Source organism: Manis javanica, chromosome 6, assembly GCF_040802235.1.
Source record: "Manis javanica isolate MJ-LG chromosome 6, MJ_LKY, whole genome shotgun sequence".
Taxonomy (NCBI): domain Eukaryota; kingdom Metazoa; phylum Chordata; class Mammalia; order Pholidota; family Manidae; genus Manis; species Manis javanica.
This window is the reverse complement of record NC_133161.1, coordinates 128,203,117-128,221,039: the sequence shown is the minus strand read 5'-3', so window position 1 is coordinate 128,221,039 and position 17,923 is coordinate 128,203,117. Positions and strand designations below refer to the sequence as shown.

The window sequence follows — 17,923 nt, the reverse complement described above, 5'->3', positions numbered from 1 at the left end:
TTTGTTTGTTGTCATCACTAATCTACAATTACATGAAGAACATTATGTTTACTAGGCTCCCCCCTTCACCAAGTCCCTCCCACAAACCCCATTACAGTCACTGTCCATCAGCTTAGTAAGATGCTGTAGAATCACTACCTGTCTTCTCTGTGTTGTACAGCCCTCCCCATGCCCCCCCACATTATACATGCTAATCATAATGCCCCCTTTCTTTTTCCCTGCCCTTATCCCTCCCTTCCCACCCATTCTCCCCAGTCCCTTTCCCTTTGGTATCGGTTAGTCCATTCTTGGGTTCTGTGATTCTGCTGCTGTTTTGTTTCTTCAGTTTTTCTTTGTCCTTATATTCCACAGATGAGTGAAATCATTTGGTACTTGTCTTTCTCCGCCTGGCTTATTTCACTGAGCATAATAACCTCTAGCTCCATCCATGTTGTTGCAAATGCTAGGTAAGATGTGTTTTCTTCTTATGGCTGAATAATAATACATTGTGTATATGTACCACATCTTCTTTATCCATTCATCTACTGATGGACACTTAGGTTGCTTCCATTTCTTGGCTATTGTAAATAGTGCTGTGATAAACATAGGGGTGCATATGTCTGGGATCCTGCATTCTTAGGGTAAATTCCTAAAAGTGGAATTCCTGGGTCAAATGGTATTTCTATTTTGAGCTTTTTAAGAAAAGGACTGATTCTTTGGATGACCAACCTGAAGTTCACAGAGGTGAACTGATCTACCCCATATAATTTTAGTAACAATAGTAAAAGTAAATAATAGCAATAGTAGCATAAAATATATTTTTTGAGAGGGCATCTCTCATATTTATTGATCAAATGGTTGTTAACAACAATAAAATTCTGTATAGGGGGATCAATGCTCAATGCACAATCATTAATCCATTTCAAGCCTAATTCTCGTCAGTCTCCAATCTTCTGAAGCATAAAGAACAAGTTCTTACATGGTGAACAAATTCTTACATAGTGAATAAATTCTTACATGGTGAAGAGTACAAGGGCATTCATCACAGAAAATTTTGGTTTTGATCACGCATTATGAACTATAAACAATCAAGTCAAATATGAATATTTGTTTGATTTTTATACTTGATTTATATGTTGATCCCACATTTCTCCCTTTATTATTATTATTATTTTTATTTTTAATAAAATACTGAAGTGGTAGGTAGATGCAAGATAAAGGTAGAAAACATAGTTTAGTGCTGTAAGAGGACAAATGTAGATGATCAGGTGTGTGCCTATGGACTAAGTATTAATCCAAGCTAGATAAGGGCAGCAAAACATCCGCAGATGCAGAAGATTTCTCTCAAAGCAGGGGGGGGTGAGGTTCTGAGCCTCACCTCTGTTGATCCCCAATTTCTCACCTGATGGCCCCCCTACGACTGTGCCTGTTTTAGGTTGTTCCTCCATTGAGGAATCTTACCCGTCTCTGGCTAACCAGTCATCTTCCGGGGCCATACAGGGAAAAGTAAAATTGGTAAGTGAGAGAGAAGCCATATTGTTTGAAAAGGTTAGCTTTTTACTTCTTTGCAGATTTATGCCCTGTGGCTTCTATGCCCAGCACTTGTCTCGAGGTATCTTTACTACCTGGAGGAATTATGATACTCGGTAAATTCGATATGAGGCACGAATTCTATTTAAGGGTTGTAATTAGGAAGGAAGAAGAAAAGATATAGAGGTAGCATATGGAAGAAAACATGGGAGGATTGATTATTTCTTTGACATATCTTCTTGTAGAGTACCTTAAGCATGTATAGGTCTTAAACTACCAACTAATTTGCACTCACATATTAACATAATAGGAATATGGTGACATAAACAAAGCAAATCTATAATTACCATCCATCTCCAGTGAAGCCAAGAAAACCATTTAGGCACCCTAGGCATTTGTGAAAATTTCTCTATGATATGATGGATATTGTCCAACTGTACTTGAACAGTCTGAGAGAAATCAGACAAATTAAAGCAGCCCATTTCTGGGATCTGTTCACATCCCATATGTTCTTTTAACCATAAATAGTCTATAGTCATAAGATTTTGGAGTGCTACGACTTGCACCCCTCCCAACTCCTGGTTGAGTTCCAACAGTACAGATCCAGTCAATTTCGTTGTCTCACTGTAAGCACATGCCAGCCTAGACATCTCCCTCCTCATTCCAATGGCAAGTCCAGGAAATGGTGGGGTGGATGCAGACACAACCGCAGCATCGCCCAGATCCCTGTGGAGGCTTTTTGATGATCATCCCCCGGCACGAGTCCTCCAGAGAGTGCTGATGCCAGAAGTTCCTCCTCATATCGTATCTTAGTTTATTCTCTGGGTATCCAAGCTAGGCCTTGATCTTCTGCATAGAAACAAACAGACCCTTTGCCCTCATTTGACATGCCCTCTATACATTGGATGTCAGCACACAGGAACTGCTTTTCTTTTTTTTTTATTAAGAGAAAGGAATATTATCAGAAAAGAGTACCTCCATAGCTGATCATCTGACACCCTTTAAGTGATCAACATTAAGGATATTTAAAGCATGTGTTGATCGTTGATTCACCAATAGTTTTATCCTATCAAGGAGTAATCCCCCTTTTCTTTCTTTCTTTCTTTTTTTTTTAATTTTTAATCTACACTTACATGAAGAATACTATGTTTACTATGCTCTCCCCTATATCAGGTCCCCATTAAAAACCACATTACTGTTACTGTCCATCAGCATAGCAAAATGTTGTAGAATCACTACTTGTCCTCTCTGTGTTGTTCAGCCCACCCTCCCCTTTCTCCCTCCCCCCCATGCATGCTAATCTTAATACCCCCTTCTTCTTCCCCCCCCTGTTATCCCTCCCTGCCCACCCATCCTCCCAAGTTCTTTTCCCTTTGGTACCTGTTACTCCATTTTTGGGTTCTGTAATTCCGCTGCTGTTTTGTTCCTTCAGTTTTTCCTTTGTTCTTATACTCCTCAGATGAGTGAAATCATTTGGTATTTCTCTTTCTCCACTTGGCTTATTTCACTGAGCATAATACTCTCCAGCTCCATCCATGTTGCTGCAAATGGTTGGATTTTTCCACTTCTTATGGCTGAGTAGTATTCCATTGTGTCTATGTACCACATCTTCTTTATCCATTCATCTACCGATGGACATTTAGGTTGCTTCCAATTCTTGGCTATTCTAAATAGTGCTGCGATAAACATAGGGGTGCATCTGTCTTTCTCAAACTTGATTGCTGTGTTCTTAGGGTAAATTCCTAGGAGTGGAATTCCCGGGTCAAATGGTAGGTCTGTTTTGAGCATTTTGATGAACCTCCATACTGCTTTCCACAATGGTTGAACTAATTTACATTCCCACCAGCAGTGTAGGAGGGTTCCCCTTTCTCCACAGCCTCGCCAACATTTGTTGTTGTTTGTCATTTGGATGGCAGCTATCCTTACTGGTGTGAGGTGATACCTCATTGTAGTTTCAATTTGCATTTCTCTGATAATTAGCGATATGGAGCATCTTTTCATGTGTCTCTTGGCCATCTGTATTTCTTTTTTAGAGAACTGTCTGTTCAGTTCCTCTGCCCATTTTTTAATTCGGTTATTTGTTTTTTTTTGTTGAGGCGTGTGAGCTCTTTATATATTCTGGACGTCAAGCCTTTATCGGATCTGTCATTTTGAAATATATTCTCCCATATTGTAGGGTTCCTTTTTGTTCTATTGATGGTGTCTTTCAATGTACAGAAGCTTTTCAGCTTAATGTAGTCCCACTTGCTCATTTTTGCTGTTGTTTTCCTTGGCCGGGGAGATATGTTCAAGAAGAGGTCACTCATGTTTATGTCTAAGAGGTTTTTGCCTATGTTTTTTCCCAAGAGTTTAATGGTTTCATGACTTACATTCAGGTCTTTGATCCATTTTGAGTTTACCTTTGTATATGGGGTTAGACAATGGTCCAGTTTCATTCTCCTACATGTAGCTGTCCAGTTTTGCCAGCACCATCTGTTGAAGAGACTGTAATTTTGCCATTGTATGTCCATGGCTCCTTTATCAAATATTAATTGACCATTTATGTTTGCATTAATTTCTGCAGTCTCTAATCTGTTCCACTGGTCTGTGGCTCTGTTCTTGTGCCAGTACCAAATTGTCTTGATTACTATGGCTTTGTAGTAGAGCTTGAAGGTGGGGAGTGAGATCCCCCTAGTTTATTCTTCATTTTCAGGATTGCTTTGGCTATTCGGGGTCTTTGGTGTTTCCATGTGAATTTTTGAATTATTTGTTCAATTCATTGAAGAATGTTGCTGGTATTTTGAGAGGGATTGCATCAAATCTGTATATTGCTTTGGGCAGGATGGCCATTTTGATGATATTAATTCTTCCTAGCCATGAGCGTGGAATTAGTTTCCATTTTTTAGTGTCCCCTTTAATTTCTCTTAAGAGTGACTTGTAGTTTTCAGGGTATAAGTCTTTCACTTCTTTGGTTAGGTTTATTCCTAGGTATTTTATTCTTTTTGATGCAATGGTGAATGGAATTGTTTCTCTTTCTGTTGGTTCATTGTTAGTGTATAGGAAAGCTACAGATTTCTGTGTGTTGATTTTGTATCCTGTAACTTTGCTGTAAGCTGATATCAGTTCTAGTAGTTTTGGAGTGGAGTCTTTAGGGTTTTTTTATGTACAGTATCATATCATCTGCAAATAGTGACAGTTTAACTTCTTCTTTACCAATCTGGATTCCTTGTATTTCTTTGTTTTGTGTGATTACCGTGGCTAGGACTTCCAGTACTATATTAAATAACAGTGGGGAGAGTGAGCATCCCTGTCTTGTTCCCCATCTCAGAGGAAATGCTTTCAGCTTCTCGCTGTTCAGTATAATGCTGGCTGTGGGTTTATCATATATGGCCTTTATTATGTTGAGGTACTTTCCCTCTGTTCCCATTTTGCTGAGAGTTTTTATCATGAATGGATGTTGAATTTTGTCAAATGCTTTTTCAGCATCTATGGAGATGATCATGTGGTTTTTGTCTATCTTTTTGTTGATGTGGTGGATGATATTGATGGATTTTCGAATATTGTACCATCCTTGCATCCCTGGGATGAATCCCACTTGGTCATGGTGTATGATCCTTTTGATATGCTGATGAATTCTGTTTGCTAATTTTTTATTGAGTATTTTTGCATCTACATTCATTAGGGATATTAGTCTGTAATTTTCTTTTTTGGTGGGGTCTTTGACTGGTATTGGTATTAGGGTGATGTTGGCTTCATAGAATGAGTTTGGGTGTATTCCCTCTTCTTCTATTTTTTTGGAACACTTTAAAGAGAATGGGTATTATGTCTTCTCTGTGTGTCTGATAAAATTCCGAGGTAAATCCGTCCTGCCCCGGGGTTTTGTTCTTGGGTAGTTTTTTGATTACTGTTTCAATTTCTTTGCTCGTAATTGGTTTGTTTTAACTTTTGTGTTTCTTCCTTGGTCAGTCTTGGGAAGTTGTATTTTTCTAGCAAGTTGTCCATTTCTTCTAGGTTTTCCAGCTTGTTGGCATATAGGTTTTCATAGTAGTCTTCAATAATTCTTTGTATTTCTATGGAGTCTGTCGTGTTTTTTCCATTCTCATTTCTGATTATGTTGATTTGTGTTGATTCTCTTTTTCTCTTAAGTTTGGTTAGAGGCTTATCTATTTTGTTTATTTTTTCAAAGAACGAGCTCTTGTTTTCATTGATTTTTGCTATTGTTTTATTCTTCTCATTTTGTTTATTTCTTCTCTGATCTTCATTATGTCCCTCCTTCTGTTGACTTTAGGCCTCATTTGTTCTTCTTTTTCCAGTTTCGATAATTGTGATGTTAGACTATTCATTTGGGATTGTTCTTCCTTCTTCAAGTGTGCCTGGATTGCTATATACTTTCCTCTTAAGACTGCTTTCGCTGCGTTCCACATAAGTTGGGGCTTTGTGTTGTTGTTGTCATTTGTTTCTATATATTCCTTGATATCTATTTTGATTTGTGCATTGATCCATTGATTATTTACTAGCATGTTGTTAAGCCTCCATATGTTTGTGAGCATTTTTGTTTTCTTTGTAGAATTTATTTCTACTTTTATTCCTTTGTGGTTTGAAAAAGTGGTTGGTAGAATTTCAATATTGTGGAATTTACTGAGGCTCTTTTTGTGAGCTAGCATGTGGTCTCTTCTGGAGAATGTTCCATGTGCACTTGAGAAGAATGTATATCCTGTTGCTTTTGGATGTAGAGTTCTATAGATGTCTATTAGGTCCATCTGTTCTAGTGTGTTGTTCAGTGCCTGTGTGTCCTTACTTATTTTCTGTGTGGTGGATCTATCCTTTGGGGTAAGTGGTGTGTTGAAGTCTCCTAAAATGAATGCATTGCAGTTTATTTCCCTCTTAGGTCTGTTAGTATTTGTTTCACATATGCTGTTGCTCCTGTGTTGGGTGCATATATATTTAGAATGGTTATATCCTCTTGTTGGACTGAGCCCTTTATCATTATGTAGTTTCCTTCTGTATCTCTTGTTACTTTCTTTGTCTTTAAGTCTATTTTGTGTGATATTAATACTGCAAGCCCTGCTTTCTTCTCACTGTTGTTTGCCTGAAATATGTTTATCCATCCCTTGACTTTTAGTCTATGCTTGTCTTCGGGTTTAAGGTGAGTTTCTTGTAAGCAGCATATAGATGGGTCTTGCTTTTTTATCCATTCTATTACTCTATGTCTTTTGATTGGTGCATTAAGTCCATTTACATTTAGGGTGACTATTGAGAGATATGTACTTATTGCCATTGCAGGCTTTAGATTTGTGGTTACCAATGGTTCAAGGTTAACTTCTTTAGTATCTTACTGCCTAACTTAGCTCGCTTATTGAGTTGTTATATACACTGTCTGGAGATTCTTTTCTTCTCTCCCTTCTTATTCCTCCTCCGTTCTTCATAATTTGTGTGTTTTGTTGTGTGCTCTTTTCAGGAGTGCTCCCATGTAGAGCAGTCCCTGTAGGATGCCCTGTAGAGGTGTTTTGTGGGAAGCAAATTCCCTCAGCTTTTGCTTGTCTGGGAATTGTTTAATCCCGCCATCATATTTAAATGATAGTCGTGCTGTATACAGTATCCTTGGTTCAAGGCCCTTCTGTTTCATTGCATCAAGTATATCATGCCATTCTCTTCTGGCCTGTAGGGTTTCTGTCGAGAAGTCTGATGTTAGCCTGATGTGTTTTCCTTTATAGGTGACCTTTTTCTCTCTAGCTGCCTTTAAAACTCTTTCCTTGTCCTTGATCCTTGCCATTTTAATTACTATGTGTCTTGGTGTTGTCCTCCTTGGATCCTTTGTGTTGGGGGTTCTGTGTAATTCCATGGTCTGTTCGATTATTTCCACCCTCAGTTTGGGGAGGTTTTCAGCAATTATTTCTTCAAAGAGACTTTCTATCCCTTTTCCTCTTTCTTCTTCTTCTGGTACCCCATAATATGAATATTATTCCTTTTGGATTGGTCACATAGTTCTCTTAGTGTTGTTTCATTCCTGGAGATCCTCTTATCTCTCTCTATGTCAGCTTCTATACGTTCCTGTTCTCTGGCTTCTATTTCTTCAATGGCCTCTTGCATCTTATCCATTCTGCTTATAAATCCTTCCAGGGATTGTTTCACTTCTGTGATCTCCTTCCTGACATCTGTGATCTCCCTCCGGACTTCCTCCAATTGCTCTTGCATTTTTCTCTGCATCTCTGTCAGCATGTTCATGATTTTTATTTTGAATTCTTTTTCAGGAGGACTGGTTAGGTCTGTCTCCTCAGGTGTTGTCTTTGTGATCTTTGTGTGCCTGTAGTTTTGCCTTTTCTTGGTGATAGAGATAGTTTGCAGAGCTGGTACGAGTGACCACTGGAATAGCTTCCCTGCTTGTAGGTTTGTGGCCTTCCTCTCCTGGGAGAATAGCGACCTCTAGTGGCTTATGCTTGTCTGCTGTGCGCACAAACGGCCTCTGATACCTGCCCATTTGCGATGTAGTTTATCTCTGCTGTTGCTGTGAGTGTGGCCTGGCTGGGGCTGCTCCTCCTAAGTGGTGGAGCCCCGTTGGAGGGGGAGTAGCCAGGAGGCTATTTATCTCCATAAGGCGCCTCTGTGCTCCCTGTTTCTCAGTGGGTTAGAGTGCCCAGAGATCCCTGGATTCCCTGCCTCTGGTCTAAGTGTCCTGTCCTGCCCCTTTAAGACTTCCAAAAAGCACTCTCCAAACCAAAACAACAACAGCTACAATGAGAGAGGAAACAGAAAAAAAAAAAAAGGAAAAAACACGCGATTTTTTTTGTCCTCAGGCGCCGGTCCCAGGCACCCACTCACTGGTCCTGCTGCCCTGCCTCCCTAGCACCGGGGTCCCTGTCCCTTCAAGGCTTCCAAAAACCACTTGCCAAAAAAAAAAAAAAAAAAAAACCGCTCCGGTTTTTTTCCACCTGCCGGGAGCTGGGGGGAGGGGCGCTCGGGTCCCTCCAGGCCAGGGCTTGTATCTTACCCCCTTCACAAGGCGCTGGGTTCTTGCAGGTGTGTATGTGGTCTGGATGTTGTCCTGTGTCCTCTGGTCTCTATTTTAGGAAGACTTTTCTTTGTTATATTTTCATAGATCTATGTGTTTTGGGGAGGAGATTTCCAGTGCTCTACTCACGCCACCATCCTGGCTCCACTCTCCTCTGCACATTTTTTAATATGATTATTTGTTTTTTGGTGTTGAGTCACATGAGCTCTTTATATATTTTGGATGTTAACCCTTTATCGGATAAATCTTTTCTCCCATATGGGAGATAAATATATTCTCCCATACTGTAGGTTGCCTTTTTGTTCGACTAATGATGTCCTTTGCTGTACAGAAGCTTTTTAGCTCAATGTAGTCCCACTTGTTCATTTTTTTATTTTGTTGCCCTTGCCCAAGGAGATGTGTCCAGGAAAATCTTGCTCATATTTATGTTTTAAGAGAATTTTGCCTATGCTTTCTTCTAAGAGTTTTATGGTTTCATGACTTACATTCATGTCTTTGATCCATTTTGAATTTACTTTTGTGTATGGAGTTTGGAAGTAAACCAGTTTCATTTTCTTGCATGTAGCTGTTCAATTTTTCCAACACCAGTTGTTGAAGGGTCTGTCTTTTCCCCGCTGTATATTCATGGCTCCTTTATCATGTATTAACTGAAAATATATGTGTGGGTTTATATCTGGGCTCTCTATTCTGTTCCATTGATCTATGGGTCTCTTCTTGTGCCCGCAGAATATTGTTTTTATTACTGTAGTTTTGTAATAGAGCTCAGTCAGGGACTGTAATCCCCTGGCTTTGTTCTTTCTCAAGATTGTTTTGGCTATTCAGGATCTTTGTGGTTCTGTGTGAATTTTAGAGCTATTTGTTCCAGTTCATTGAAAAATGCTGTTGGAATTTTGATAGGGATTGCATTGAATCTGTATATTGTCTTGGGCAGGATGGCCATTTTTACAATATTAATTCTTCCTATCCGTAAGCATGGGATAGATTTCCACTTATTTTTGTCTTCTTTAATTTCTTTCATGAGTGTCTTATAGTTTTCAGAAGATAGGTTTTTCACTTCATTGGTTAGGTTTATTCCTAGGTATTTAATTCTTTTTGATGCACTTGGTAAAGGAATTGTCTTCCTGATTTCTCTTTCTGCTAGTTGGTAGTTAGTATATAGGATTACAACAGGTTTCTCTGTATTAGTTTTGTATCCTCAAACTTTGCTGAATCCATTCATTAGTTCTAACCATTTTATTGGTGGAGTTTTTAGGTTTTTCTATGTATAATATCATGTCATCTGAAAGTAGTGACAGTTTAACTTCTTAGCAATTCAGATAACTTTTATCTTTTTGTGTTGTCTGACTGACATGGCTAGGACCTCCAGTATTACATTGAGTAAAAGTGGTGAGAGTGGACATCCTTTTCTTATTTCTGATCTTAGAGGAAAAGCTTTCAACTTTTCACCATTAAGTATGATGTTAGATGTTGGCTTGTCATATATGGTCTTTATTGTGCTGACGTACATACTCTCTATGCCAATTATATTGAGAGTTTATATCACAAATGGATGTTGAATTTTATCAAATGCATTTTCAACATCTACTGAGCTGATCATATGTTTTTTATCCTTCTTTTTGTTAATGCAGTGTATCATATTGATTTATGAATATTGTACCATCCTTGCATTCCTGGAATAAATCCAACTTGGTCATGATAGTTGACCCTTTTGATGTATTTTTTTAATTCAGTTTGCTTATATTTTGGTAAGGGATATTTACATATATATTAATCAGAGGTATTGGTCTACAATTTTATTTTATTGCTGTTATCTGGTTTCAGTATTAGAGTGATGCTGACCTCATAGAATGAGTTTGGGAGTACTCCCTCCTTTTTAACATTTCAGCATCCTTTAAGAATGATGGGTTAGCTCTTCTTTAAATATTTGGTAAAATTCAGCTGTGAAGCCTTCTGATCCTGGAAATTTTGTTGGGAGATTTTTGATTACCAGTTCAATTTCCTTATTGCTGATTTGTTCAGATTTTCTGTTTCTCCTGGATCAGTCTTGGCAGCTGTATGTTTCTAGGAATTTTTCTATTTCTTCCAGGTTGTCCAATTTATTGGCATAAAAATTTTCATAGAATTTTGTAATAACTCTTTGTATTTCTGTGGTATTTATTGAGACAATTCCTTTTTCATTTCTGATGTTGTTTAAATCTTATCTTTTTTTCTTGATAAGTCTGGCTAGGGGTTTTTCTATTTGATCTTCTCGAAGAACCAGCTCTTTGTTTCACTAATTTTTTTCTATTGCTTTATTCTTCTCTTTTTTTATTTATTTATGCTCTGATCTTTATTACATCCTTCCTTCTATTAATTTTGGTTTCATTTGTTCTTTGTTTTCTATTTTCCTTAATTATGAGTTTAGACATTTTGAGATTGTTGTTTTTTGAGGGAGGCCTGTTTGCTATGTACTTTGTTCTTATAACTGCTTTTGTGGAATCCCATAACTTTTGGACTGTTATATTCTTGTTTTCATTTGTTTCCATGTGTTGCTTGATTTCTGTTTTGACTTGTTCATTGATCCATTGATTATTTAGAAGAATGTTTGGTTTCCATGTGTGGTGGGTTTTTTATTGTTGTTTTCTTCATGTAATTTATTTCTAGTTTATACTTTTGTGGTCTGAGAAGTTTCTTGATACAATTTCAATCTTTTTTAATTTATTAAGGCTCTTTTTGTGGTCTAGTATGTGATGTATTCCAGAAAATGTTTTATGTACACTTGAGGAAAATGTGTAACCTGCTTCTTTTGGTTGGGATGTTCTGTATATATCTGTTAAATCCATCTTATCTATTCTGTAGTTCAGGGCCTCTGGTTCCTTATATATTTTCTGTATGAATTATCTGTGTATTAATGTAAGGGGTGCATTAAACTCCCCAAATATGAGTGAATTGCAAACTATTTCTCCCTTTAGTTCTGGTAGTGTTTGTTTTACATATTTAGGTTCTATTATTTTAGTTGCATGCATGTTTATAATTGTTATATCCCCTGTTGTGTTGATTACTTTATCTTTGTGTAATGTCTTTCTTTGCCACTTGCATTTTCTTTGTTTTGAGGTCTACTTTGTCTGATGTAAGTACTGTTCTTCTTGTTTTTTTCTCTCTATTACCTGCATAAAATATCTTTTCCATCTGTTTATTTTCATTCTACGTATGTTCTTAGGTTTGAAATGAGTCTCTTGTAGAATTATATAGATGGGCCTTGTTTCTTTATCCATTCTACCACCCTGTGTCTTTTGATTGGTGCATTCAGTCCATTTACATTTAAGGTACTTGTTGTTAGGTATGTATTTATTGCCACTTCATTAATTGTTTTATTTTGGGTTTTTTAGTTCCCCTTTGTTCCATTTTTCCTCTCATATACTCTTCTCTTGTGATTTGATGGTTTATTTAATATTATGATTTTTTTGTGTGTGGATCTATTATAGGCTTTAGGGTTGTGGTTACCATAAGGTTCATACACAGTTCCTAAATATATAACTCTCTATATTAAGTTGATGGTTACTCTATTTCAAATACAATCTAAAAGTTCTTTATTTTTCTTCTTCCTTCACATTTCATTAGATGTCTTAATTTGTATTTTTTGTGTATCCCTTGTCTGATTTTGTGTATTGTTTGCTTTACTACTTTTGTTTTTTAACTAGATACTTGTTTAGTAAGTAATTGGTCTACTACCTTGACTGTAAGTTCATTTTCAGTTATAAAAAATACTTAGGCTTAAGAACATTTCCATCTACAGAAGTCCTTTTAACATATCCTGTAAGGCCAGTTTAGTGTTAGTGAATTCTTTTATCTTTAATTTTTGTGGGAAACTTTTAATCTGCCCTTCAGTTGTGAATGATAACCTTCCTGGGTACAGGGCATCTTGGTTGAAGGTTCTTCTGCTGCAATACATTAAATATTTCATGACCTTCCCTTCTGGCCTGTAAATTTTCTGCTGAGAAATCTGTTGATAACCTTATGGATAACTGCCTGCCTCTCTTTCGCTGCTTTTTGTACTTGATCCTTATCTTTAATCTTTGCCATTTTTGTTATTTTGTACCTTGGTGTTGTTTTCCTGGGGTTCCTTTTGTTGGGGCTCTCTGAACTCCAGGAACTTGGTGTCTATTTCCCTCCCCAGACTGGGGAAGTTTTCAGCTATTATTTCTTCAATGAGACTTTGTACATCTTTGTCCCTCTCTTCTCCCTCTGATATCCTTATCACGTGAATATTGTTTCATTTGTGGTGGTCACACAGCTCTTAGCATTCTTTCATTCCTAGAGTTTCTTATTTCTCTCTGTTCCTTGGAATAGCTGTTTTCCTGTTCTCTAATTTCCATCTCATTGATTTTCCCCTTTCCTTGTAGCAATCTATTATTCATTCCCTCAATTGTATTTTTCATATAGTTACTGTGTTTTTCTGCTCTGAGTAGTTCATTTTCAAATCTTCTCTTTGTCAAAGTTATCCCTGAGATCATCCATTCTATTCTGCAGATCAGTGAGCAAATTTATGACTTACTTTGAAATCTTCTTCAAGAAAGATTGGTGATCTCGGTTTCACTTAGCTCTCTTTCTGCTGTCTTCTTCTGTTCTTCTGTTTGAAGCATATTCCTTTGTTTCCTCATTTTGTCTGCATTTCCATGTTTCTTTCTTTGTGTTAGGTAGATCTCTTTGCCTAGAGAGTAACAGATTTATGATGATGGCGTCCTGTGGTGCCCAGAAGCTCAGGACTCTGCTCTCCAGCTCCTGGTTTCCTTTGCAGTGGAGCACAGTTAATGTTGGTGGACTGTGGGAGAGCCACCTGTCTGCCTGTGTGCTGGAAGTGGCTGAATTCTGTAAACAGAAGCTGACAGCTTGCCTCAGTTAGCCTTTCATGAGCCAAGCTTTAGTGCTTCTGGGATTGTTGTGGGTGTGGCTGCCCTGTGCCTCTTTGAACTGCTAGCCTTGTGGTATAGGTGGGGCAGGAGCACAGGGGAGTACAGCATGAGGCTGTGCCACCAGTGAGGGTGTAGGAGTGTTTGGAGCTGGTGCCTCCCCAGTTTGTCTGAGAGAGGGCTCTGAAAGCTGGGCAAGCTTCCCTCTCTGTCTGCCAGGCAGGAAAGTCTGATGGCTGTTTGGTCAAGTATATCAGGAGGGAAGGTGGGTACAATGAAGTCCTTCAGGGCTGAGCCAGCAGTGAGGGTGGTGGAGCATTTGGGGCAAGCTTCCATGACTGCCTGACAGTTGCCCTAAGGGAAGGCTGGCAAAGCATACCTGCCCTTTCTCCTCTGGAGAGAACTCCCTCCAACCCCCGTGCCTCTGCCACCCTTCTTGCTGCTGGTAAATCTTTCAAATTGCCACCTCTTTGTTGCATCTCAGTGGGACTGATGGAGCTTGACTGTCTCCCACAAATTATAGGTGTCTCAGCCTCCCAAAGTATTCCAGCTCTCCCTGGTGTCCAGCCTGATTAACCACCAAAGCTCAATGCATTCTGTATTCGTGTTCCCAGGGTAGATCTCCAGGGCCAGGTGTGCCCCCTCCATGCTCCATTCTTCCCCCTCCAGTTCATGGGCTAGGATGGGGGAAGGACTTGGATCCAAACTGTTCACCATACTGCTGTTCTCTTTGTGGTCTTCTCTTCTTCATCAAGTGTAGATGGTCTGTTTAAAGACTTAAGGTCATTTTCTAGGTTAGGTGTATTTCTTTGGTGTGTATATGGGACGTGGTTGCCTTCCTACTCTACCATCTTTTCCCCAAAGTCCTAATGGGTTTTAAATTTAACAAGCAAAGAGAATTAGAAAACTTATTTTTAATTTAAAAGATATCTGGAAGTTACAGCTCATTGTTAGTTCTCTGATGTCATTCCTATAATGCAGGGAGACTTTGAGAGAAAGGGTTTCCCCAAGGTCATTAATATTTTGCATCATTCTCTTTAAATAGACCTAATAAGAAGTAAATAAAAGAGCATTTGTTGCCAAAGACACTGTGAAATGGCAGTTTTCAGTAGTCAAGAGACAGAATCAGGAACAACAAAGACTTGACTTGTACCAGCCTTTGAGTTTGGGATGCCAGGGTTTCTCTGGTACTAATTATTCAAAAAGCAATTCCTAAGGCATCAGTCTACTTTATTTTGGAAAGCTCTACCCACATGAGCAGAGGAAATAGGAAAATAAAGCAAAATCCCAGCCCTGGACAAAACTGGTGAGATTTTTGTTCTCCTAATATTTATGTGAAAGGTTTGTAGAGAAAGGGAATTCAATCAAATTACAATATTTTGAATGCTTGTGATATAATTCCAAGATACCATTCTCAGAAAGAAGGGGAGAATAGAATTATTGAGATGATAAGAAATAATATGCATCTATGTATGATCATGAGATGGGGTAGCATGAATGGGAATAAGAAAATATCAGTAATTTCAAAAGAATTTGGGGCATTATCACATTTAAATGCTGAGAAAGTGGATGAAGGAATTGATTCAAGGAGAAATAAGGGTTCCTCTAGGGTTTACGGTGTGGACAATGGAGGCACAGTTTCCAAGCTAATATTTCAATGCTTAGTTTATTCTAGATGAGAACCAAGCAACATAATTCACAGTTGTCAAAAACTGCTATGACTGGGCTTTCTTAAATTGAAGAGTTCATACAGTGGAGAACAGTAATCTTTTCAACATTCAGAAATAAAAAACAAAGAGAATGAACAAGAAAAACAAGGATGTGCTTCAGGACAAATTTGAGTTATTTCTACTACTGTTATGACTATTGTTAGTATCCTATTTTGTACTGTATAAGAGAAGGAACACCTGCATTGCCTACTATTTCAACTGTAATATATAGACCTGGGGAAACCCAGCCCTGTGGTTTCCCAAAACCTGGAGAGTCCACAGTGAAGAGCAAAGGGACAGAGAACAGCAAAGGTTCAGTAGGAGTTCTAAGCACTAAACTTGACAGATCTGGAGGGGATGTGACCTTAGATGAATGAAATTTCTCATCATTACTTACGATACTGTGTAATTCTATCCTAACCTATATGATTCAAGGAATCATTTATGTCTGTGGCATGGTTTGAGGAATAACCTGTAAAGCACTGGAATCAAATTTATTCCATACACATCTAATGCCTTATTAAATTTCACCACTGAAGATTTCTCCATTTAAATTAAAAATTGTCTTCTTCTTTAGCCAATGTAAACTACTTTTCACTGACAACTTCCTTCAGGAATTTGAGTGCACCCTAAGTGAAACAACTAATATAAACCACCATGACTTAGAAGATTAAAAGGATGAATGAAGGAATGGTGAGATGAGGGACAGAGTCTTTCCTTTTATTCTTTTTTTTGGCTTGCCTTCTTTTTCTGTTTTTCAGTTAACAATAAAAAAATTTAATACCAAGTAAATGTATTTATTGGAGCATCCTCAGCATTGAGTTTGAAGATGGAGAATATACCAGAGATTTCATTTCCCCTCCATTTGAATCAAACAGGTCTTGATGTGTCCCCAGATTTCTCTTATTGCTTTATATATATATATTTTAATCTCTGCCTTCTTGTCAGTGTTTTTGCATATTCCAGGCTGACACAGCTCTTTAAATATCATATTCAAAATAACTATTAATATAACAGGGAAATTGAAACTTTCTCATTTCACAAATGGGATAACAGACAACCTGTGACATAAAAGGATTTATCCAGCACCATTATCTCAGAATCAAATTTGTGTAATTTTGGTCCTCTCTCTACAACATGACACCACCTCCTGACTAAGAGCTTGAACACTCAGGGAATATTCAGAAGGAAAAATGTGGGCACATTTACACTTCCGTGTCAAAAATAGGACACATTTTTCCTAAAAGATAATTCATTGTTACTATGTTACCAAAAATACAAGTTGTTTCAAAATTGGGCAAAATGCCTTAAACAGAACAGGAACTGGTAAATTTTAGAACAAACAGAAGAGAAAACCTCAGTAAAAGGTGAGGGAAGCGAGACTCTTGCTTAGTTGTGTGACATACAGAGTTTGCTTTCTCTCTCTGGTCTTTGTTTCCTCATCTCAAGTGAACAAATGGACTATGACACGTATGCATGCCAAGCGTCTGTAAGCACCCAGATTCCATTTTCAGCTATTGTGAGCATGTATGTGTTTTGAGTTAGAAGTAAATGTTGCTGGTCCTTGTTATGTTTTTCTTTCAGATTATCAAATCGACTCCTGGAACCTTGGGCTGCTAATTCTATGGAAAAAATAAACAATGTAACTGAATTTATTTTCTTGGGTCTTTCTCAGAACCCAGTGGCTGAAGAAGTTTGTTTTGTGGTGTTTTCTTTCTTCTACACAATCATTCTCCTGGGAAACCTCCTCATCATTCTGACAGTGTATGTGGGTGGCCTTCACAAGTCTCCAATGTATTTCTTTCTCAGCTACTTGTCTTTTGTGGATATTTGTTACTCTTCATTCATAGCTCCTAAGATGATTGTTGACCTACTAGCCAAGAGAAAAACTATCTCTTATGTGGGGTGCATGTTGCAGCTCTTTGGGGCTCATTTCTTTGGGGGCACTGAGATCTTCATCCTTACTGTAATGGCCTATGATCGTTATGTGGCTATCTGTAAACCCCTGCACTACACGGCCATCATGGACCGTGACAGATGCACTAAGATGTTGCTGGGGATCTGGGTAGGTGGGTTCCTACACTCTGCTGTCCAGGTGGCTCTGGTAGTCCAGCTGCCCTTCTGTGGGCCCAGAGAGATCGATCACTACTTTTGTGATGTGCACCCTGTGCTGAAACTTGCCTGCACAGACACATACCTTGTGGGCGCTGTTGTGACAGCCAACAGTGGTACCATCGCCCTGGGGAGCTTTGTTATCCTGCTGATCTCCTACACCATCATCCTGGTGTCCTTGAGAAAGCAGTCAGCAGAAGGCAGGCGCAAAGCTCTCTCCACCTGCGGATCCCACGTCGCTGTGGTCATCATCTTCTATGGTCCCTGTACTTTCATGTATATGCGCCCTGATACTACCTTTAAAGAAGATAAGATGGTGGCTGTATTTTACACAATTATCACCCCCATGTTAAATCCCCTGATTTATACACTGAGAAACGCAGAAGTAAAGAATGCAATGAAGAAACTGTGGGACAGGAAGGTTTTCTGGGAGGCTAATGGAAAATAGTTGTAAAAGTAACAATTTAAGCTGGATGCTCTTAAATGTCCTCATCTGTACAATGAAGAGAGTAATAGCAACCATACAGGATTTCCTTGGAGGAACACACAAAAGAATAACACATTCTACAGAAAGAAGGTATTATGTATCTAATTATAATTATTTATTTTAAAATGTATATGTAATAATAATTGATTATACTGGTTCTAACGTTTCACATTCAGAAAATTTTCTGACATATCTAGGACACAAAAATCATATTCAACTCAGAAATTCA

General features: G+C 38.3%; 1 protein-coding gene across 1 annotated transcript; it reads left to right on the top strand.

The window, feature by feature from the left end:
- The first annotated feature begins 16,719 nt into the window (after positions 1-16,719).
- On the top strand, positions 16,720-17,655 carry LOC140850186 (olfactory receptor 4S2-like). Its single transcript, XM_073239954.1, has one exon. It carries the CDS (start codon positions 16,720-16,722, stop codon positions 17,653-17,655), a length of 936 nt encoding a protein of 311 aa, XP_073096055.1.
- Positions 17,656-17,923: the final 268 nt, after the last annotated feature.